The 25,944-nt window shown below is 30.7% G+C and overlaps 1 protein-coding gene across 2 annotated transcripts in view; it reads right to left on the minus strand.

Annotated features, from left to right (window-relative positions):
• The window catches only part of LOC113522509 (b(0,+)-type amino acid transporter 1), a 40,913-nt gene extending 15,034 nt beyond the window's left edge, over nucleotides 1-25,879 (minus strand). The window contains exon 1 of one of the 2 annotated variants that reach the window (XM_026908212.3): nucleotides 25,722-25,879. In XM_026908212.3, the coding sequence (XP_026764013.2) occupies nucleotides 25,722-25,761 (40 nt within the window). In that variant the 5' untranslated portion in view covers nucleotides 25,762-25,879. Of the gene's footprint in view, nucleotides 1-8,940; nucleotides 9,443-25,721 lie in introns of those variants that run through there. The other variant, XM_026908211.3, reaches the window with a different exon arrangement.
• Between the last annotated feature and the right edge of the window lie 65 nt (nucleotides 25,880-25,944).

The following is a 25,944-nucleotide window of genomic DNA, read 5'->3' on the forward strand; positions in this document are numbered from 1 at the left end:
TTATCGTATAGGTACATAAGAATGAGACTGCAATATCTGGCGTCTTATTTCTTCTCAGGCATATACGATATTGAAAATATATCTACTAATAACTTCAGTTGCCATTTACAAAGGGGCTGATTGATAAACCACTAGAGACACTCGGAACCCAACTCTCTCTTGTTTAAAAGAAATATCAACATTTGTATAACAATCACGTAGCTCATTTTCTAAACGTAAAAAGAAAATAAAAAGTTGTAGAAGACGGTATAGTTATTTTAAACGTTACCTAATTTATTGTACTCTTGTAGACGCTTTAACAGTTCATCGTCCCATCGTACTAGTCATTGTACGTACCTAAATTAAGTTGACCTCTATGAAATGCCTATCAATTATTGACGTCACAATCAATTTCTTACAACCAGTAGCGACAATAAATATTACTCCATAAGTAAAGCATATAAATTTTCTTGCTAGTTCTATGTAAGTAGATACATAACTATTATAATTGTAACAAAACGTGTACCATTAAAATGTAAAACGGAGGATATTATTTACAATAACGATTAGTGACCCAATATTAGTAATACAGGGTATATGTGTCAGATCAAATTTCACGCGGTTCATCTTGGATACCATCATAGTAAATTTCCGGTGAATTAATTCCATTCCCTTTTTAAATAGAACATTTTCAAAAATCGTAAACACTTACGTTTCTTATTAAACCTGTTTCATATTTCAGCTTTCTAAACTTTATAATTTTGAATGTGTGTTAATAGTCGGTCTGGATTTTATAACTATAAATTAATAACAAATATATCATGTAATTTGCGAATAAATATTGGCTGACACACTTTAGACACTTATGTATAACTATTATTGAATGTTAACACAATGGTAACAACCGCAAAGTGCCTGTGGGTATCCCATTGCAAAGTAAAGTCCTGGATATTTTTAAGTTGCTGTTATTGGGTAAAAATTACAATTTTAAACATTGCCTCAAAAAAATATTGAACTAATTTAACTATGGAAGTTTCTCATACCATTATATTTTTTTTTTAAATAGAAAGTAATGTAACACATACCAACATAGTGATAAAAAACGTAACGTGACAGTTTCAATGAGGCTATATATACCTACCTACTTACATCACAAAAACAAACTCAATCGCATGGAACAGTTGCCAAAATTTCAGCGGATTGCAATTTTGTATGTGGCGAAATGAAATGGATGAATTTAAATTTTTGATATTATTATATCGACGACATATTTTTACTGACTCTCAAACAGTTTTCATAAACCAAGTAGCTAGATTACCCTCGTCAATAAAGAAGAGCATTATAATCTATATATATTGAATCTGTAGGTAGATAAATTTAAAATGTTTATTTTGTACTATTTAGAATGGAAATTCAGCTAAAAAGCGCCAACCATCGCTTAAAAGCATGAGTGACGATCATGGACGTCATGAATGGTATGTAGGTGAAACGCCGACGGTACGTCTTGCTAATATAATGTAAATATAAATGATTTTATTTGTTTGTTACCTCTTGATACCAATTTTTATTTCGCCTTATCAACATAACCGATCACACAAACAAAGTCACGAGTAGAAAACTAGTTGTTTTATAACTTGTTGTATAAGTATAAAATAGGTCATTAATCATACAGACTATATTTCTGAATATATTTTCCAATTAGAATATATACTGCTATAAAAACCATTTAGAACCTGAAACATAGACTAAATATTACGATAAATAGACTGGAGGTTGTATGACCACCACTGTTTGTTATTAAAGAAGTAGGGAACATTTATAATGTGTTTTGTAATAAGCATTTGTCGACACAGTTGGACCTTATTAAATCGACAGCAAAACAATCTTACAGAATTAATTTAAAGTAATAAATGTGTTATGTAGGGTTAGAAATAATTAAATTCTATTTGTAGGTGACTATGTATGTGACAAGGCGACAAATATCTCACTAAATTACTTGTATTTTAATCCCATTATTACAATAGACTAGTGGTTAGCAAATAAAAAGCATATTACTACCTAATAGTCTGCCAATTCCAATTAACCGTATTGTTATGGATTATCTGTCAGTGTCAATGGCAATGTATTTAAGATCTAAAGCTTTTTATGCTATGTCTAGGCCAAGACCAGGGTTCTTCTGGTTTCCAAATAATAAAAGGATCGGATACGAAAGTAACTTCATTAGTTAATAATAGTATTTTTATGTTATCCTATTAAATATTCTAACAAAAAAGAAATTAATATTTTTATGTGTTGAACTAAAAGTATTTTTTTTAAACCACCTGATCCACCTAATGTAACTATAAGCAAAATCTAGGCAGGTGATTAAGAGTTATATATTTTATAAAACTAGGTTTATCATTTATTAATAAAAAACATACAACATCTATTTGATTTTTCTGTGTTTAAAAAGACTGTTTATTTCCTTTCAACCAATTTTCAAATGTTGTTTTAATTTTATAACGATTAAATTTGCCGTATTTGGTTGGAAATAACTGTACATGTTGCGAAGTAAAATCTATTTGAAGGAACACAGTACCGATTTCTAAATTCAAATATCTTCAATTAAATCTACGAAACATCTTCCCGTTCATTAATATGTGTGGATTACCTACTTGGTGTAATGTACATATGAGTAATTATATTTTGTTTTTAACTTCATAAATACTATCACCGAATTTCAAATTGGTATCAATTTAAATACAAGTCACTTATACAAAGCAGAATAGCAAATAATCGTTATAACGTTTGTTTGTGACTTCAACAGATTAAAAAAAATAAACACTTTCTGTCTAACTAAATCTAAATAATTTAAGTATCTACTCTAACAAAATAACTTCATTGTACTGAAATTTAAGCTGTCATAAGTGGTCCATATAATTATGGCCTTTATCATCACTGACGACATTACGCGCTATTGTTCTTTCCTTGTGTATGATATCTGTCATACTGATATTTCCGCAACATTATACACGTAGGTTCCTACTATGTAGAATCGGCCTATCCATATATACTATACCTACCTATATGTTATCGCTTTCTAAATATATCAGTACCTATATACATTGTATAATAAAAACAGGTAATCTGATAAGTGGATTACGACAGCAGTAATTCAAGATTTTCACAAATCTTTATTAATATTATAAATGTGAAAGTGAGTTTGTTTGTTTGTATCTTATAGCACCTTTAATGGCTTAACCGATCACTATGAAATTGATATGCACGTATTGTATGAGATGAAGAAGGATATAGGTTACTTTTCATCCCGGTCAATAAATACCTATATCCCGGTCACGCGGGTATACTTATAATTGTAAATTTAAGTGGAACCAACATGGGAGTAGTGAGTATTTCTATCAAATACAATAATAATTCCTAAATCAGTTAAAGTTTAGAGAGAATACCTAAACAAAAAAATACAAGAACCTCTGCATTTTCGAAACTGCTTAAAATAGAAAACGTCTTTTTAATGAGGGATAGACTTAGGATGTACCTACCTATAAACAAGTTTATTTTGTTTCCAAAAAAACACCGACTTCAATCGTGGCAATACCAGTTATTTTGATATCATAACCAAACTGCAAACCGATTTTTGACGAAAATTCTATGAGATCGATAGAAAGTACATCCTTTCAGATCTATAAATGACAGTTTTAAAGGAACAGACATAAAAAATATATCTAAACCGGATTAAATATAACATTTTATTGCATGCATATATTTACGTGAATGACATAAAATTCTTGAACATTACAGAACATTGTAAGAATAGGGGGTTGGGGAATCTTTGTTGCAGAAACATAGCTTTGTTCTAAAGTTGGTATTAAGTATTTGGTCAGGGGGGAAGGGATTGCTAGTATATAGACTACCAGTCCCATTGCTAGCAATATGCCCTGTCAGATCAACCTCCCCGTGATCCTCCCTGGAAACCATCGTGCTGAATTCATGGTGTATTCATCACGATGGGCTAACTAACCTGCGTTTACACCCTCACTTATCAACCCTTACTAATGTCCCGACAGCGTACACCGTTACCGTTACTATTCTATTATCATGCATAAAAAAGAAAGTATTTGATCAGTAAAAATATGTTTGTATAATTATAATTTAATACAGTACGAAGCTACCATGAGTAAGCGTTTTATATATCGCAAACTTGTCAGGTATGTACTTCTTGATGACTTGCAGTGTCACATGACACCGTGTAAGTAAGTGTAACATAAGCAGCATCTGCTTCACATCACGTACACATGTTCTTATAGGTATACTACGTATGTATTAAATATACCAATTGTTTATTTCATATGTTTGAATATTTTTATCCTGTTAAACGCAAATTAGCAACATACTTACATAATTTTATTATGCAGTTCACTCTAAAACAAAGGAGGAAAAATAGTTTTTACTGTAACAAATAATAATGGCTACTTGTCAACTAATTTTATTCATTACTACTGAATTAAAAAAAAATTGTTGATTTTGTTGTTTATTGCATACTTAAGAGAGAGAGAGAAATCAATAAAGAAATATTTAATTAAATTTGCTTTGTCTATTTCTAGCTTTCCTAGTTAATGTTTGCGAATATAAAACTCAATATCAACAGAGTTTTCGATCATCACGCTTTTTTTCATTATATTGATTTTCTAACCCGCCATCATCCATTACAAAATAGTAACATATCATAAATAAATATTTAGAGAACTGTATAAGTTTTTTTTTCTAGCTAAATATTACTATAGAAAATATTACTACGAATACAATTGAATGAAACTAAAATAAACTTTAACCGCGATATGTATGTTAAGTAGATGATATTAAACCTACCTAATATTTAAAATGTAGGGAGAGGTATTTGTTATATATGTGGTAACTAGGTAAATTATTATGACAGCTAACTCATCTATCGACTTTCAATAAACAATTTTAGTTGAAAAGTTTTTATGTTCTGGAGCTGTTTCTTTTATATTAATCCTTACTCGCATTATTATAAGCTATTATTTTCGTTACTCGGACCTCTATTGCTAATTCAAATAAGTATCTACGTACTAATAAATTATTATTATATTGGTACACTTCATTAACGTTGCATAAATTTTTAGTCTAAACATATGGTATTAGCTCACTATGATTTAAGAAGTGGTATTATTTTGTTTAAGTTATAAATTATTCTGAGGTTACATCATTGTATATGTAAGTCAATAAGACGTAGTTACTTTACAAATACAATAAATAAACACCCATAAGAACTCGAAGTATCCTTTTTTTTTATTCTAAGTAGGTGTGTAGATTAAGTGCACTAATATTGTAATACAATGTCAATTATGTCAGTAATTTTGCGTATTAAATTCCAATAAATTACTACAAGTATTATGATTTTAATGACATTTAGAATAGAAAATAAGCTAACGGCCCAACTGATAAAAAGTTATAAACGTTAGCTAAATACATGAATAACAACATGTTCATCGCATAATGCACTTCATGCATTACCTTTTCTGAGATTTATGATCTTATGCTTCTTCAAACTGAAACACAGCCATACAAGAGTATTTGCTCCACGACAAAAACACAAGTGGGACAAAGATAGCCATACAAATGGCTCTTCTACAATCTTCCTCTATTAAAATGAGGCTGTAATCTAATCGATTAATAGTATTATATTATTATTTAGCATTATAATATATAATAAATCATGCTGAGTTTGTATTATGTGTAAACCTATTAAACCTGACCTTTATTTTGTATCTACAACATTTATTTTACACATCGTTAATTTTACAACAAAGCACTTTTATTATATTCATTAGTAGGTAATAATCGCGACCACTGCAAATAGATGTTATTATTAAATAATTTACATTACAGTTCCTTAGATTTTCTATGTATATGTTTATTTATGTTACTGTATTTCATTTGAATTATTCACTTGTCATTGTATATTTTTATTTATGGTGCAATAAAGAGTTAAATAAATAAAATAAATAAATATGTGTATATTCTATCCATTTGGGCAGGAATTTGAAATAACCTGAGTACATCAACAACTGATAATTAATATATTATAATGTTTTTACTTTCTATGAGGTATACTAGATATGTACTAATCCTACAAATATTATAAATGTTTATTACTAAATCACTCTTAAACAACATTCCATAAAAAAATTCATGTGTTGTGACACAGTACTTAGCCTGTAATAGGTATATAATATCCTAAATTACTACCGTGTAGTCCCGTTATGGAATAGACCACCACTTCCTTTTCCACGGGTATCATAAAAGGTGTCATATAACTAAGGAAACTTAAAGGTCTAGGGATGGGCAGCAGCGTCTATCTTAAAATATCACCAAAATCTAACTGCGGTAGTCAACCTTCCTGCCAAAGGTGACGACAAGCGACAAAACCCCCTTTATAGGAGAGATCTTAATTAACTCTGTAAGGTCTTAATTATGGGAATTTAATTAACTCTGTAAGTTTTTATTCAAATTTACTAGGATAAAAGTGCAAGATATAACCAAGTATAAATGATCTAAACACTTACTTGAAATTAAAAACATATATTTGCATACGTAGATATTGTTAACCATGTTTTCAAACTTCATATGAATGAGACAATGTGAATTGATAATAATATAACAATGCAGGTAGATAGATATATACCTATTATTACTTATTACATAGTATGTCAGAATTATGATCTATTGTTTTTAAAACTAATGTAATGTGTTAACATTAGATAAAACATCTGTGGCTTAATTCACTAATGTGTTTATTTACTTATTTACTAAAATTTATACCTACATATTTATTAAAGTCTCAGCGAAAAATAAAAAAAATATTCTATTCAAAATGGCTACCTTTGACTTTTATATTGGCCTTAAATCTGTCTGGTCACGAATCTATGTTTTGACGCACTGTTTCCAAGGGAAAAAACTACAAAGATTTTTTTAAAAGACTCAATGTCGCCGTGTCCTTTAGAGCAGGCCATGTCCTCTAAAATTGACCATAATTTGAAGTCTAAAGGGTTGAGGTCTGGGCTAGATGAGAGCCAGTCTTCAGCTCTTTTAAAGTTCGGAAAGTTGGTTTCTAGCTAGGCTCGGGTAGTTTGTGCCTTTTGACCAAGTGTAGAGTCCTGCTGGAGAGTCCACGATATATTTTTAAAAAGTGTTTTGTTGAGAGGTTTCACAACACGATCTAAGACTGTATCTTGATACACTTTGACTGAAGTTTTCACTCCTTTTTCACAAAAATGTAGTTTTGTGACTCCTTCACTTATGAAGTGTGTGTGGGCGTGTCTTAACACGCCCCACGAAACCATCACTGACGCAGGATGATGACCACGTTGTACCTTTGCAACCACTTGAACATCTTCTTGAGAACTGTGAGCGTACACTTTATCATTTTGCTTATTGTAGTGTTCTTCAATTGCGAATTTTTTTTCATTGGTAAAGAGGATATTTCTGTGCCTTTCGCCTGTGTATCGCGACAAAAAGCATTTAGATCGATCCACTCTCTTTAGTTGTAAAGATTCATTTAGGGCATGTCGTGTATATCGACGATAAGCACCGAGCTTCAGGTCTTGTTTTAAAATACGCGACAGAGTCCTAGAGATAATCTTCATTTCTCGCGATAAGATTTTTTGCTTCCTGATGGGGTTACGACGAACTCTGGCTTTAACAGCATTAAGAGCCTTTGTAGTTCTAACGGCATGCGGCCGCCCCGATCTTTTTTGCTTTTCGACAGACGAACTGTTGTTGTATCTGTTATATATTAGATAGTTCTATATATGAACATACGGCTGATACCAAGCTTTTGAAGCGTCTGGAATATGACTGACGACTCTATATCTACTTTGTACAAGGCGATCTATGCAATCCTATTTTTATGCCCAGACTAGTTATAATATCAAAATAGGATAGTTGTTATCATGTAAGAATATTTTTAATAAGCCACTGTTTTTTGTAATAAAAAACTCATTAATTCTTCAAAAATATGCATGAATACAGAATTATTTAATTGATAGTTAAGTAGGAAAGCATTATACATGTAGCTTCGAACCTTTATTGTAAAGTACGGAAGGCAGAATATTGAAATTATCATAAAATTTTTTACAGAGTTTATTTACACTACTGCAAAAAAGACTGTAGGCACAGGTAATCAATATATAGCAAAAAATATTCGTAGTTATTTTTCTTTTTTCGTTATATATATGACAATCTGTCAGCCTTTTTCTCATCTCCAGGATGCAGTGGTAGATTTACCAGCAGGCTGAGTAATTCGGAACCTAATACGGTAAATTTTATGAGCGGCAAATTTAAGGCAAAGTATATAATTACACGCAAGGATATCATATGTACGACTAAATCCTCGGATAAGAAAAAAATATTTTTCTAGATTAAATTTATAAAAAAAACCGGAATAGTTAAATCTTTTTTTAATAACTGCCTTAATTTTATAATATTAATAACATTCAATCTCTTCAATTTAAGTCTAAGCTATATAATGTTTGGTAGGTATTGTTTAATTTGTAACCTCCTTTTGGAGGAGGCCTATGTCCAGCAGTGGACAGATAACCTTACCCTTAGGTTACCCACCTAACCAATTTATAAGCTACCCTGTTACCCTTGCTAAACCGGTTTTCATTTCTAAATTCAGAACCTTATCGTTTTTTTTTACCCATACAAAAAAGGATATATAATTTTAAACTCTTTTTTTTCTGAAATGATGCTTCTGTTACATGTTGTATACCGAAGCCAATGACTTTGTACCTATATACTCTATAAGACGAAATATGATGCAATTTTCACGATAGGTTACAAAATTTTGTGTAAAGTTGGTTTTAAAAGTATCAGTTTTTAAACACGCCACAATAAAACTTGACCAGATTAAATTTTAAAATACGTAATTCAAATATAAACCTTGATCAGAGAACAACAGTACTGGAGTGATGCCATTCTGCAACTTGTCCGTGTTATCTGTCGGCGCACGCACTGTCCCACGCAGCAGTTCAGAGAGTTTTTCACGCATCGCATCGCACATGCGCTTGGCGCTTCACACCTTTACACGCGGCGCCGGCGCTTATGACTGTTCAGATGCGCCCGCGCACAAAACTCGACTGAGCCAAGGTTTTTCTTATTGATAATAACGCAACACACGTCTACAACAGCCTGATAGAGCTAAGCCAATGTCACGACAGCAACAATATTAGTCACACACTTCTGCACAGCGTACGTGACTGACCACACATTGAACGTTTGCTTACGTTGTCATAACCAACCACTAACACACAAGTAAATATTAAATACTTAAAAAATCACTATAATTTTTCATTCAACACAATGATAACAACAATTTTAATTATAATAATTTTAAAAATATGGAGAGACGTAATTCGGACGGTATGAGTGAGGTGCGATGGCGCGGAGCGGACTGTCTATTCTGAGCTTCAGCGAACACGTGGGTGTTCCGCCCGCCGCTGTGAACGCTGCCCGCCCACCGATCAATGGCCACGAGATTCGACACCTACCCCGGCTACATCCTTATCAAACTTCAAATAAACAAAACACTCTCTATTTATAACTTCATTTCATAGTGAGCATTAACGTAACGATATGACGATGCCACCATTGCATTTACATACCTACACGATGGGAATAGATTTGAACTTTGATTAGTCTACGTAATGTTTCACTGATTTATAATTATAAATATAGTTAAGATGTACGAAAATCGTCACTTTCAATACAATACATTTAAAGAAAAGGACGAATCGATCACACACAACTTGTGTCAATTCCAATTTTATTTTCAAAAACAGGATAGTTATCAGTTTTCCTGACAACAAATAGTTTTTTAGTCTACAATAAATAATACTCGCAAATTTATTTTAATTCCGATTGTAAAGATACTGCAAGATCGCATTACTCTAATTATATAGATAATATAATTATATTTTATATATAATTATTATGATGCTAAATGTTAACCCATTCCATTTTTATTGGTGGTGGCTATATAAAGTCTATGCATAAGTACTTAATTGATTACTTTTAAAAGGTAATAGAAACCAAAAACTATACGTTTTAAAATATTTCAAAAATATTAATTTATTAATGACAGTTTATCAGTATCCTAGAGACTTCAATGTTCTTTATATATTCTTTCTTAAGATTGATTTAAAAAATATCAAATCCTTAATAATTTTTACATTTTGTATCAAATTTTATGACCATTTCTTGATTTTATTAACACAATATTTATCTTCAGAATCTAATAAACAATATAAAGCATATCCACCAGACAAATTTTATATAATTACAACATGTTGGTCATGCTTTGTATATACATGTGCAGTAAACAGCAACATCTGCAATAATGGGAACAATATAAATAAAAACGAAAAATATAAATTTAGTTGTATCTATGTGCGTTCGTTCGTGTAAAAGAAAAGAATTTCTGTGACGTAGTAAGACAATATTAGAACTGTTTGCAAAATTTACCTATTGCTAGTCAATTACGTAAATATTGTGTGTAGTTAGAAACATAAACTATAGTTTAATATATATTTAGCTGTGGTCACAGAATACTATATATCCTTAAAGTTTTTCATCTCGAAGGCGATATAAGAAATACAGTATATTAGATCTCCAGCTAATTTTTAATTCAGTATAGATATAGGAGAAATTTAATGGACTGTACATATATTTGTCAATCTATCGTAGAATACGCGAATAGGTATTATACTACGCGAATATGTAACATAATGGTCAGTGCAATGTTTATTATTTTCAATAGTGCATTTAATATAGTATTATACGTAAGGGATAAAGTTAAAGTTTCAGAGGTAGATGGAGGTGCATGCATAGTCTATGTCCAACTCATTCTATGTTAATAATTAACTTACTCTAAATAAATATACTAAATTCTCCTTATATGGTAAGCCTAACAACTAAATATTTTAATAAAATTTGTCTTCAATTTCCTCATTAGCACCATGACGATGCTATCGAATACTACAAAATGATTATGCTGCTTCTTATAGCTAAAAATTGTCAACCATCTACTAGATTTTTTGAATGCAAATTTTTCATAATAGCGAATTTGATATGTTTATTTCTTTAAAGTATATACTCGTAAGTAGACATACATTAGGTTTTAAATGTATATATATATATATATATTTTTTTTTTTTTTTATACGACTTAGAATGGCAAACAAGCTAACGGCCCACCTGACGGAAAGTGGTAACCCTCGCCTATAAACATGAGCAGTACCATGGACATAACAGAGTATACTGTTTCGCCCATAATACCTCCCAAGCGTTGCCATTCCTGAGGACTCAGGTGTTATTCCTCTGTACCCAGTAAATTCACGCCATATCCCACCCTTCAAACCGAAACACAGCCATGCAAACACAACTGCTTCACGGTAGAAACACGAATGCGACAGAGGTACCCAAGCAAACGACTTTTGTACAAAGTCTCCCTCTGGTAAATTAATAATTAAATAAAAATTTATAATATCGTTAAAATTCAATCAAAGGAAAACTATTCTAAATAAATATCTACGTAATAATTATAATTTAAAAATATCATATCTTTATTAAATCCCCAAATGAAAGATAAAATTCTACTAATCGGATATAATGAAAATATCTGTACAAACAGAAAATACAGTACATTTAGTTATGGTTGAATTACATTGATTTCAATTAATTCAATTATATCAAAAACAAACAATACTGAAAATTATTTTATCTTTTGTAGACTAGACTGAAAACGTTTGAATATAGATCGCCGAATTGTGATCCAACTAAAAGTAGATTTTGCCTTGTAATAAGTAGTTATTTGTTCTAAAAATTTCTGGGGCTCAGGAGCTTCACGGAAGTAAAAATGCAGCCAAAATTATAGACGAATTGTTCCTTTTTGGTGTTGCTTAAAAATTTAACAATTTGATATATTACATAAAGTTAATATATAAGATATAAATCAAGCATAAGTGCGACCGAAAACCGCATGAAAATTTATTCTCACTTCACTTTCAGTTGTGTTTATTTTAACGGACCGCAGAAACAGTTAAATAGATTCATATTTCCTAAAACAAATATAGTCAGTAACGAATATAAACATTACTACACTCGCGTCATTTGACTACAGCAATTTTTTGGCACTAGACCGAGTTCATGAGGTGTTAACTACCATGCTAAGTGATAGAGTACACATAAAACTCAAACTTATACATTCTTTGAATCTTGAGTCTTGTCACTATGAGATAAAGATAATTAGAGCAGAGTCGACATGAAAACAAAACGCAACATAAGGTGTCACGAATGTCTTTAAAAGAGTATGAAATGGGTCACATAGAAACAATATAATTTATATATATATAGAATTTACTACGTAAACTGATATTATCAAGGTTAATTATGGCTAGTGCAATCTTTTCGAAACATCAACAGATGGAATATTTTATTAAATGAGAAAATCTAAATATATGTTACTGTTACTAATAACTGAAATACCTATCATTTATATGTATACAGCTGGACTTAAGTCATTAAAAATAAAGCTTCTAATGGTCATCTATTCAAGTGTCCTTATTAAGATTAGCCTGTCTGTATGCGTCTTTGAACTTAAATTTATGCTTGAAGCAATAAAGACAAAGTACCTACGTATGTACCTACCTACATTAAGTGTTTTAAAATTATATTTTAAAGTGCTTATTACTGCAGTAGATATATGATGGGGTAATTTGTTTGTTTTTAGTTGTACACAGATAATTATATGAAAAATAAATAGGTACATTTTCATGACCACTTATTTTATTTTCAGCGCTCCACTACATTATTTTTAAATTCTACTATTACTCTTGTAAGAGTATCGAGAGGAACTATTGATTTATATATATACTTAAATTATAAAAAAAAAAAAAAAACTGCATCCATATAGTACGAACATATAACATAGACAACAGTCAACTATTTACTATCAGATGGGCTGTATACTTTTTTGCCAATATCATCATTGGTATAGAAAAACAATTGAAATTATGTTGTAAGTATATATACAATTTTCAATGAACCGTATAGGTTGACGGTACGACCACGTCCGCCTGAAACGAAAAGATTTGTAAATTTTTCTCGGTAGTTACGAAAATAGACTACCTAATGAATATTTAAGTGCGTCAATGTCTACAAAATAGTGAACAGATACAGAATATACTATATTTTGACAAATTCATGAAAATTACTGACTGAAATGAATGCACATGTAAATTGTCCACATCAAAATGTCATAAAACCTATTATCTTGCTAGAATACAAGTCTAACATTGTAAAGACGGTAGGTAGGCTACTATTCAGCACGTTAGGCGGTTTCATATAATTTTACTATAAGTATTTCCATCTTTTGTACGGGAGCTACAATACGTTTCTTAAATTACCTCATACAACACATGAATAATTAAAGATTGTGTCTCACAAAAAAGCCGACTTCAATGTTACGTGACAAAACAATGTTCTTTTAGATAAAAAAAGAATTTGCCAAATCAGTTTAGAACTGACGGAGTCATGAGGTAACAAACATAAAAAAATATAACTGAATTAAACCTCCTTCTTTTTAAAGTCGGTTGAAAAGAAGAATGATACACTTTACCACCAGATGGTCACAAATTTTTTTGCCGCTGATCTGAATCTTTTTTATTCATCTAATATTTAATTACAATAAATAGTGAAAAAATACATCTTCATCTAAAATTACACTGTACCTTTTATATTCAAAATGTTTAACTAAAAACTAAAAAAAGTCATACCATATTATTTACTATTTGCGACTATTCTATGAGATACTATAGCGGTGAATGTATTCGAATATTCATAATTATATACATTTTTCTATTCTTTAAATTGTGCTTTCATTTGCATAAAGGAAGATATTGTTTTTAAGATTAAAAAAAAATGCTCGCTAGTGCATATTCTGAACAAAAGATCAGTACAAAGGACGTTTAGAGGTCGCAGATAATACTGAAGGCGACGCAATGTCTCCTTTTTTAAGGACGACAAGGTCTTTCACCCCAACCTTTCCCGATGAAGGAGAATAACGATGTCCTTATACATGTAATCGGGACTTATTTTCCTTCCTAACACTCGCTTATTTTATTGTCATGAAATTGGGTCGAAGATAGTATTGAATTATTGTGTTGTATTGTATTGTATTGTATTGTCCCACATATGGGACAATTAATGGGTAAAAGAAAATACTTTTGCATTGGAAGCAGAGAGACGATGGTACTACATTAATTTACTCATGATCACGGCCAGTGTAACCTGGTCAAAATATCGAGATGACTTAGGTAAACTACCATAGATTACGTAAATGATCGCATTATTTCTCGTCTCTTATAAAACATGCAGTGTAAAAGTCTAATCTAAAAGTTAATAAAATAATATCTGTGGCATAAATATTATAACGTTTTCACAGATCCATTTTTGGTTTACCTATGCCAATTGGTGTTGCCAAATTGCTGAAACTTTTCTGTAAATCTATCTGTCCGCAAATCACATCAATATCGCGATCCAGTCACGGTTGCTCATAATTAAAAGTCCCGAATGTTTCCAAAATTAGTCAATCTTTCTATACTACAATACATATAAGTTAAACCGGCAGTTATTACATTAAAACATATCTATATAACTTATCGATTAGTTGATTTTATGGAATGTTACAAGATGGTGTAGGAAATTCACTTTTCTACACCATAGTAAAGAGTAAGAGTAAAAAGATGAGTAATTACTAAGGGCATAATAGAAAGTAGACAATTTTTATTTTTTATTTTTAATGATTAAATGAGGAAATACACACAAATAACTCAATAGTCACTGTTTAAAAACCAATTTAAATACAAAATAATCTTATATTTGTTTGAGTACGGTGACTATAGTCTGCAATATATGTAATTTTATTTGACTGTATTTAATTATTACTTTTTACACTGACATTATTTTCCTTATAAATATAATGATGTATGTATATCGGTAGGTAAATAAATTCTTATAACTGTATCCTCAGTCTGAAGAAAATACCTACTTTAATTTTGGTAGTCAACCACTTTTTTACTTAGTAAATAATATAGATATACTACTAATTAATAAAAAAATAGGTCTATACTAACATAGAATTTTCTTGTCGAGAATTATTTTATTTATTTTTAATTAACTAAGAATATATATAACTATAAAAAGAACTAACTAATAAAGAAGAATAAAAATAGAAACTGGATAGATCTAAGAAATTTTATGGCCGAATAGGTTTAGTTAGTTAAGAGTAATTAAAAAATGTATCTTTTATTAATAATGGTAAAACGAATTATGAAATACATGTAAATTCCTCTATTGACTTGATTGTTTTAAGAAAACTATGAAAAAATGACGACAAAGGCGATGTGAAAATTAGTAGTACGAATTTTTTCCATAATGAACATATTGTTGATATCTGAAAAACTCAATTACAGATGCCAACAAAACTAATAATAATACTAAATATTAAACAAAACATTATCAATTATTTGAACTAGTAATTAATTAATAATTTTAAAAATATTTATTTCTTCACAATATCTACTTGTTTTAGTAATATTATATGGTTGTTGCGCAATTTGATGATTAGGTTACGTCGAAATATATCCAATTGCTAAAATAGGTGACGTCAGACGAGCTCGTAATTGTAACCATGGAAGATATGTACTTACATGTTTCTAATTGAAATAACGAGTTAAAAAAATTATAATGATAAAATAACACATGATTCGTATTTTAAAATAGTTCAAGTACCAATTTACCAAGTCTTATTTTCCAGGAAAATTATATCGTTATATTTTTTTTAAAGATCTTATCTCAGTATATCATTTTCGATTTTGTCGTAATCGAATAAAAAATAAGTCTAATTATTATCTTGAAAATTTTGATTTATTTTCTGTCTTTAATTTATATTATTTTATTTTGTTTTTTTTAAACATTCTGCATAATTCTTAGAGTCCCTTCAATGTAATTTTATTACGTGTCATCAGACTCTACAGGCCATTTTATGATAGATAATTAATTAGAACTCTAAAAAGGTAGTTCATTTGCATTATATAAGATAAATTTAATAAAATAAAATTATATACATTAATACTAGACTGTTACGAGCGTAGATTCTACGCCGTAAGGCTCGTGTAAAGGCAAAAATACTGAGTTATATAATTATGTATAATACTTCAAAATATATTAATATTATAATTTATATACATGTAAGATTAGAATAAACGAATAAACTATATTCATATGCATATTTAGAGGGGTGACCGAGTGGGCCCTGCCCACACCAGTATTAGTCTACTACCCAACCCAAAATCAAGAGCGGAGCTTGAAATTATGGGCAAAGATATGCCTTTAAAAAGTAAGTTTTAAAGCCTGGGGTCTTTAAAAAGTACTTTTTTAAATGTAAATTAATTATAACTTTATTAAACCTCTCAACGACTTTAAATAGAATAAAGCTCCAGTTAAAATTAATCTTGTTAACTTTTCATTATTTTTATAAATCTATTCTACTGAGCAAAGTATTTATTTATTTAACTCTTTATTGCACCATAAATAAAATATACAATGACAAGTGAATAATTCAAGTGAAATACAGTAACATAAAAACAGATATCATACATCAAAGATAAAATGGTAAGTATTCTATTCAATTATTATCCATTTCTCGTTGAATATAACCGTGACATTTGGCATGAATGAAGCCACACATAAAACAATAATATTGAAACTCTCCCAACATAAATAAAGGGAAAATTTGAATTTCGTACAAATCAAGCTTGTTGTCTCCTGAAAGTTAGATTATTGTATGTTAGTTATTAAGTGCTTTTCTTTTGGAATCGATTAATATTATAATAGATATTATACCCACTTTTTTGTACGGAAATAGTACAATCATCACACTTTTGATAGATATATCAGTGCAGCACAAAACATGTAGTCATGTAAACAATAATGCAGACTACCAGTCCCATTGCTAGCAATGTACCCTGTCAGGTCGACCTCCACGTGGTCCTCCCTGGAAACTATCGTGCTGAATTCCAGGTGTATTCATCACAGTGGGCTAACTGACCTGCTTTTTCATTCTCACCTATCATCCCTCACTGGTGGCGCGTCAGCGTATACCGTTAGCGCAGGCGGAGTTACCTTCCATTAACATCCACTAAAAAAAAAACCACACACACACAAACACGCACGCACACACAAAATAAAAAAAAGTATGCAAAAAGATCTGCATATCAAATAAATAGGTAATAATTAAATATGTATAATGCTTGTGGTTAGACCACAGTTAGACCGTGAACATTACGTATATTGCTTAGTAAACAAATGTATTAAATGTCGATGATTTTACTGTACTGTTAATGGATACCTACCCACCTCTTTGCTATGTACATAACTAAGCAGTAGTATTGTAAGTATGCATTGCATGACATATACACATTACTAATATGCAATTAATAAGAATGGTATTGTTCGAGTTTGAAGCGATACGTAATATAATTTTAGACCGGACCGTCAGTTATTCTGAGATTGCGAACGTTGTCATGTGACCGGGCCTACTACCGACCTGACGCTGATCTGTGAAAATATACATTCGCTTGTAAATTTGCTACAAATACTCATAGTTATTAGAAATTTTCCTAGCCAGTTGATTAGTTCAATAAAGGTTCGCTCAATACAAAAGAAGCCTTATCTCATAGAGTAGTTTGCCAATTAACGTTGAAATACCATTGTTAGTAACTAATGCGTCACTAGGTATATAGTTGCTCTTAAAATTATATTTCGTGGATAGACCTATATAGGTACTGAATTAGTAGGTAGCGAGGTCAAAGAACAGAAGTTGACTGCCCTTGGATAACCCCTAAAATCCATTCATAAAATATCTTAATAGTTATCAGCAAATCTTGCTAAAAACATAGCGAGAGTGAAATCAGCGTTGTGCCAATCAATAATTTCCACGCATGCGTCACAATTACCTAAAATTTCTTTGCCAACTCAAGAGCGGTAGGTAATGACTTTTTATATTATTCAATTATGTATTTTAAAAAAGATTATTATTGTTATTATTACAAATCGGCAGACATTTAAAAAAGAGTCAACTAACTATTTTACACTGTCTTACACACCTACTTATGACCCATGATGTAGTTTGCTTTACATATTAATTAATGCTTAGAGAGAACCATATGATAATTAATTTTATATATATACATACATATATACTTTAGTTTGTATTAAGACTGTTCACTCATATCATCATACTAACTTTACCCATGACCACAACTTCATGGTCATCCATGATCATTTGAATCTAGCATTATACGGGAATCTTTTTAACATATATAAAGACATTTTTGTACTCTATAACTTCAATTTATACAATGGAAGGTTCAAGCTATACTGCATCACTACTAACTAAACTACTCAACTCTATTGACTCTACCGATTTCAACAAAACACACACTTTTTTTTAAATCGACCTACCTATATCGACATATCAATAATTTATAAAAAAATATTTGAATTTCATTCATTATATAGAGTGAAATAGAAATCGCTCTATCAATGAAACTGTACATTTTCAAACAAAAAATTTTGCTCCTTCCATACTGGCGTAGTATATCCAAGTAAAAAAAACAAATGTTTTTGTCATTTTTGAATTTTTAAGTCATAAAACTTCTGTCTAATGTATTCTATAGCACATGTAGATTTTTGATTTTGCCAAAGTTACAACTAACAACTTTTCAACGAATTCGCCTTGTGTATACAGATATAGTTTTATTAAAATATAAGTATAGATTTAACAATACAAGTATATCAATAAGATGGGTTTCCCAAATTTATCTTATTCGCTTTTGGATAAAGTGAAATTAACATTAACCTAAGCTGATACTTGATCTGATAACGTAAAATTATATTTAATTACTGATACCCAAACGTCTTTACTACCTAATCTTATCTTACTAATATAATAAAATTCTCACTAGACGATGATTACATATGAGACATTTAAAAAAAATTGATATGAAGGGTCAAGAGCAACAGAAGCCAAATCAATTTTTTTTTAAGATTTTGTTTATCTATCGCTCGGCCTTATGTTTATTCCGGTATTACACAAAACTACTGCACGTTTTAATGCAGTTTTCACAGTTGTATTTCTGAAAGTCTAACTTCAAATCTGGTATATACTTTATCTTAATACCTATGTAGATGTGAAATGTATATTTGTAGTTGGAAGTAAAATTTATTATGAGTGTACTTATATTAATGCATACCTATTCGTGCCATTCCTGCTATCAAACATATTCCACATTAAAATATGATGCCAAGTCACCCCACCTTTACAATGTTTAATAGTTATAAGATCTCATGTAGAGCCAAGGCTGGCATTCTATTCACTATGCACCTAGTTCCAAAAATATCATCTTCCTATAATGTCCTCTATCTAAAACGTCTATAACCACACATATATTGTTAGCAATATACCCAACCAGGTCGACCTCCTCGCAGTTCTCCCTGGGAACTATCATGGTTAATTCCTGATAAATTCATCATGATGGGCTAACTGGCCTGTTTTCATTCTCATCTATCACCCTTCACTGGTGCTCCGCCAGCGTATCCCGTTAGCGCAGGCGGGGTTACCATACCATTTTCACCCATCAAAAAAAAACCACACATATAACAGAGATTCTATTTACTAAAAAAAATCTAATACTCGTAATATATAGAACTACGCTCGTCTCTACATTAAATTTCATAACTTCTTATAAATCAGAATTGGCTGCAAAACTTCATATTTTCACCTATTTCCGTTTTAGGTTGTACAGTATGTATAATTTCCATTTTATATTATTAAATTATAAAACAGTTTTTAATAGATGAATCGCGTTATGAATGTGGATTAGACAAAAATGTATGTAAAGATAGAAATCTTTTGCAATCGGTTCTCTCTGTCTACTTCACAGGAGAATTTCCGATAAATACAACATCTTCAAATTTTAAAATATGAAATTTAAAAAATTTATAGGTATAAAAACTCGACAAAAAAACCGTCTATAATGAAATAAAAATTATTGTGAAGGTGAATCATTTATAAATTATAGAAAACCGGTAGCAACTATTCAAATTAAAAGTTTGGATGAAGGAAGTAAATAGTTTAAGTAACAAAAACGTCTGTGTTGATAATTTTATCTAATCGGGAAAAGTTGCAGAATAACTACCTAGTAGGTAGTTATTCTGCAACTTTTTCCGAGTGAATTATGATAAAAAGTACTGTATTTGTTATTCCACTATAAGATCAGTATATGATAAAATATTACGAACAATCTTAAATAACAAACATTCAAACATTAAAACGTCATTTATACTATTTTTATACTTAATTGCAAAATAAGAATAGGATAATTCTGTAGGTATTTATTTAGTGACTAAACCGCCATCAATACTATACAGTCATTTTGGAGTCATCATTTTACAGTAAGTATATTGATAGCATTGATATCATAAAACAGAGCTCTTTATGCAATCTCTCTGGCAATCAATGTTGATAAACACTAAAGTAAAATGAATATACACATACGCCTTACAATTAATTTGATACAATCTGATGGAATAAATAAGTACCTAAATACCCAAACAATGTATTACATTAATATTGAAGTATATGTGCCAACATAAATCGTCAGTATGATTAATGTCGATATATCACTAGTGATCCTTTGGTGAAGTTTGGAAGTCATCTTTATGTTGTATAATATTTAGATCTAAAATATAAATTGTTACACCTTTAATTTATACACATACGTAGTAAATACAACCTTACTCATATTTAATAGTGTAAGATAAATGTTTTTACTTACATATTAAAAAAAATTACAGTGTGTTGAAAACTGCTTTTCTGACCACAAAAATGCGAAAGTTTTTATATTTTTTGTGTATAAGATTAAACGTAGTCAAACCCGGATATTCGAATTCGAATTTTAATTTTCTCGTTGATCGTACACAAAATTTATGATATATACAACATATCAAATCATACTTTATAAATATAAAATTAATTTAATTAAAGTAAACAATTATAAAATGAAATGACAAAATCGTAAATTTTGTCATTTCCTTGTAATTTGTGAAATGTAATTAGGTACTAACTCCGTACATAGTGTATCATATGACACACTTTTATTACTGAAACGATTCTAATAAATAATCTCAATTTAAATAGCGATGACCATTTGGCGCGAGTTTCATTTGCCGCGTTACAAAATGTGAACAGACCTAATTGTCGCTACATTACATTCTATATTTACCATAAGGCTATTTCGCGGCTTTGTTCACTCAATAGTACTAAATGTATCTATATGAATGTTTGTAATAAACTTATTAATTTATAATTATTATTTATTACCCATACCATAGTTGTGCACGCATACAGTTACTCCGATTTTGAGAGAAATTTTTCAATGCTCACAAACTTAGCATAAATAGCCAAAATTACCAAAAATAGCTAATAAAACCAATATCAAATGAAAACATATATGTCTGTTTGTTTACGATGAAAATAATTTTATTATAGGACTATTTGACATTATAATCGGCCTAAATCAACTCCAAATGTTAATGTCAATCTGCAACGATATAAATTCCTTGCAGCAAGAAAAATAGGATCTATGAGATGTAAATACAGTCATGATAGTTGATAGTGATTTAATGGATTAGTTGTAATATTGTAATTACTAAATACATATATAAAATTTAACATATGTTTAACTGCTTCTCAGTGACATCTTTATAATAACTAACATAAAAATATTTAAAAGTAAATCACTACACCGTCATGATCATACCAGTCGTTGACTGTCCACTGCTGAACATAGGCCTCCCCCTGTTGGGGGGTTTGCCAATAGTTACCACCCTTGGCAGGCGGGTTAGCAACCACAGTTAGATTTTGGTGATATTTAAAGGGGAACACTGCTGCTATCCCTCGACAGTTAAGTTCCCTCTTACGCTTCTTCGCCTCTAACGACTCTCACGGGAAAAGAAGGGACCTATTCTATGCCGAGATAACACTGCAGAAAATGAAATTACAGGATATCAAGATAATACAGATCAAGGTGCTACGCATGATCAGCACTACAGGTGTCACAGTGTAATCTGTAATGTCCACTTTTCATGCGCCATATATGCGACAGTTACTATATATCTTACATCAAATAATCCATCAGCATTTTGTTATCCAGTACCATGCTAATTATTGTGTTTATGAACTTATACGCCCCTTGGAAATCAACATGATACAGGTTCAAGATTTCCAATATTTATTGTTTACAAGGCCAATAATCAATATTAAATTACTAAGTAACTGTCTATGAGAATGTCGCCTTTGACAATATAATTTTAGTTTTTATGGTTTTATTTTTCTACCTACAGATTTAGATTTCATTGTGTCAAAAAGTATATTTAAATATGTAATACATTGGCTTTGCCATATCAATCATTTTGATTGGAGCAATTACTATTAGACATTTTAACAAGGGAGCACAATTCAATTTCTACTATAGTAGATGCTTAAATGTATGTACGTAGCGTAATGTACCTACTATGACAGTACGTGCTATGTGTAAAAGGAGAATTTACTTTTTTAATTGTAGAATTAAGTAGGTGTGTTCTTCAAATTTATTGAAATCCTGGAAATTAATTAATTCAATCAGGCTCCGCACAGGTAGATAAATTAGTTGTTTATAACTTTAAGAGGCAAATTTTAGATACCTTGGACTACGTTATTGTAATTTTCGCAGGGATCTGTAATTATTTTAAAAATAATATATAGCCATTGATAATGTAATTTTCTATAATAAAAGAATTTTGATTGGAAGAATATCCATTACAAACAAAAATATAATAATCTGATGTTTTTAATATTTTAAAAAACTCTTTTTAATATTAATTTAGATATTTAAACATTTGAGTAAAATGCTGTTAGATCTCAATTATCTCTCCCTATCTCGTAAAGACTCGAAGTTGTTGACAGACATTTTTTGTGTAACATTTAAAATACGAAGAGAAGTAATCACACATCTCTACCCTGCTATTATGCCTAAACGTATATAATGGCACTTATTCACTACAATGCATGAGGGTCGAATCTACTATAGGTAATTTAGGTGTTGAGCTGTTTATAGAATAGCCGACACTTAAATTACAGCCCAACTACATGCCCAGCCATCAACTACCAATCTACAAAATAATTCTATTAGCGATAAAAAACGTGATGCAAATACTTACAATGATAATACCCATAATAATCTTTCAAGTGTTCCATAAATACCAACAATAATGTCTATAAAATATTATGATTCATTACATTTTTAAGCGCGAACTTCGTCCAAATGGATTTCGTTTTTGCTCTATTATACGGCCTTCAATAACTAAACTCGGTTCAGACTTTTTACGCGCAATTTCGTTTCAATCACGTCACAATGTGAACATACAAACGTGCACAATGTTTTAACTTAGATTCTAAGCAATGATTTAAAGGAATATTTTGCAAGAAATTAAAAATATATCTAAATAGGTAGACTTACTTGTTCTACCGCTTGTGTAACTGATTGTGTTCTGAGGAATTGTTTGAAATGATGCCTATAACCACTTTTATTATGGTACCGTTCGCCATCGGCAGACAAATCATCCTAACACGCTTGAGCCTAAATGGTCTCACGTACAGTGTGATTTCAGAAAAATTTTCTCCCATGAACGCTCAGGCTGCGAAATGAGCTGCCTGCGAAGGCTTTCCCTAAAGACTACAGTGTGGAGTTCTTTAATATTAAGATCTATTTAGGATTGGCAACGCGAACACACTCCTGGTGTTGCAAGCGTTCATAGGCTACAGTGACCGTTTACCATCAAACGGCTGTATACTTGTTTGCCACACTTGTGGTTTAAAAAAAAATGTGCCTTGCTGTATGCAATTTTGTTTGTGATACGACTTAAACGTATTACTATTTCAGGCATCGCATACCTATAAAAGCCTTAGCGGACAAGGCTAACATAAAATGTAAAATTTTATCCGCGAACACAGTGTTCTTGTCGGCATAAGCTATAAAGCTGTGTACTATTGTAACGTACAATTGGTTGGTTATCGGTAAGTACACCATTACACCAACAGCCATTGTAAATTGTGTAGGAGCACTTCAACTGCGCAACGGAAATCTGAGATCATGACATATAAATCACAATTATCGACTATTCTATCAATTGGTTTAGGTAACGACATCCAGTCACAGATGTTGATAGTATATTCGATTGGCAGACCATATAAAACATTAACGTCTTGTCACAAAGGATAACATATACTTTTTAAATGAGTTTAGTATATGTCACCTGAGTAAGAGTCACAGTGTCTCCATTTCTGCTCGGAAGCATAGATGAATTACTACGCAACCTGATATTATCAGATACAAACCTACAGCTAGGTTTGTATCTGATCATATTTTAGTATGAAAGATGAATTCACTGATGCAATCAGTTATGGCTTTTGTGTCAGAACACAAGAGGTATACCTGAGCCTAAGAGAGGAAATGACAATACATGAAGAACACCATTATGCGCAATATAGTATATTTTATAATGCAAAGTCTAAAATTATTTATTCTTATGGTATTCTTTGGGTTTAAATAATTATAGTTTATTTTAATAGCGATTAATGAAAACTATATTCATGTTGCAAAATACATACAACTGGACTACTCAACTCTAAAAAATTGGGTTATTTCACGTAAGACACTTAGTGACTTGGGTACGCACAGAAAAGGTTTTTGGAAAAAGAGTTATAGGCGCCCTCTATTCATTCTTTGATTATAGTTTTTGTTCGCCGTTTATACTAACAAAATCGCGCAATTGCACCAAGTGCTTACCTAGTTCATAATATTTGTTATACGCATAGAAAAAGTGACCCGAATATGGGTTATCTATTTATGTACTCTGCTTCTCCACATGTCAGAATAAAAAAATGAAACTGAGACTACATTAAATCATTTTATATTCGTAACTTTTTCCATTGCGTAAAAATTTTAGTAAATCCTTTCTTAGTGGATTCTCGTCTTATACGGACAGAACCAACTTCATGAAAATTGATAAATCAGTCAAGAGCCTCCTTACATATTATACTAATATTTAAAAATTATTATAAGTAATTTGGAAACCTGTGATTACTCATAATCATTTATCAGCTATATTTAGTATTGGTAAACGTACGTTTGTTATTCTTGTTACCTATTTAGTAATTATATTTTTAAGATGCCTGTTCTTCTACGAAATTAGAATACTTGTAAACTTGTTGTAATTATTACAGAATTAATATTTGCCTATGTAAATATTACCTCTAACAGACACACGTCTATAATCTTAATCACTTTATGGCTTATACCTTTTACTTTTACGATTTCTGATCACCACCTTTTATTCTACATAAAATATTGAAGAATTTATTTCTAGTATATAGGAAAACGCCCTAAACAGTAAGATATTTACGCGGTACCTACCTTAAACTTAGAAGTTTTCATCAATGACGATAGTGATATCCAGATAAACATCATATAGGAAAACGTTTCGAAAAAATGTAGTACTCACCATTACATGCATTCCCTGGCGGCTGTTCATGGTGATGCATTGCTCGAAGCACCGTGATGCGTGTGAAGAATCGCGCCCTTTCATGTCACAAGCGAGACTGAATTGTGCGACCAACAGTAGCTGAAACGCTGACCATCGCCCCCCTTACATACTCCCCCCCGCATGCGCAAGCCGAGCTGCAATATTCATGTGTACTTCTTCTACTTATATGTACACACAAACA

Source organism: Galleria mellonella, unplaced genomic scaffold (assembly GCF_026898425.1).
Source record: "Galleria mellonella isolate WM207_F2 unplaced genomic scaffold, CSIRO_AGI_GalMel_v1 utg38, whole genome shotgun sequence".
Taxonomy (NCBI): Eukaryota; Metazoa; Arthropoda; class Insecta; order Lepidoptera; family Pyralidae; genus Galleria; species Galleria mellonella.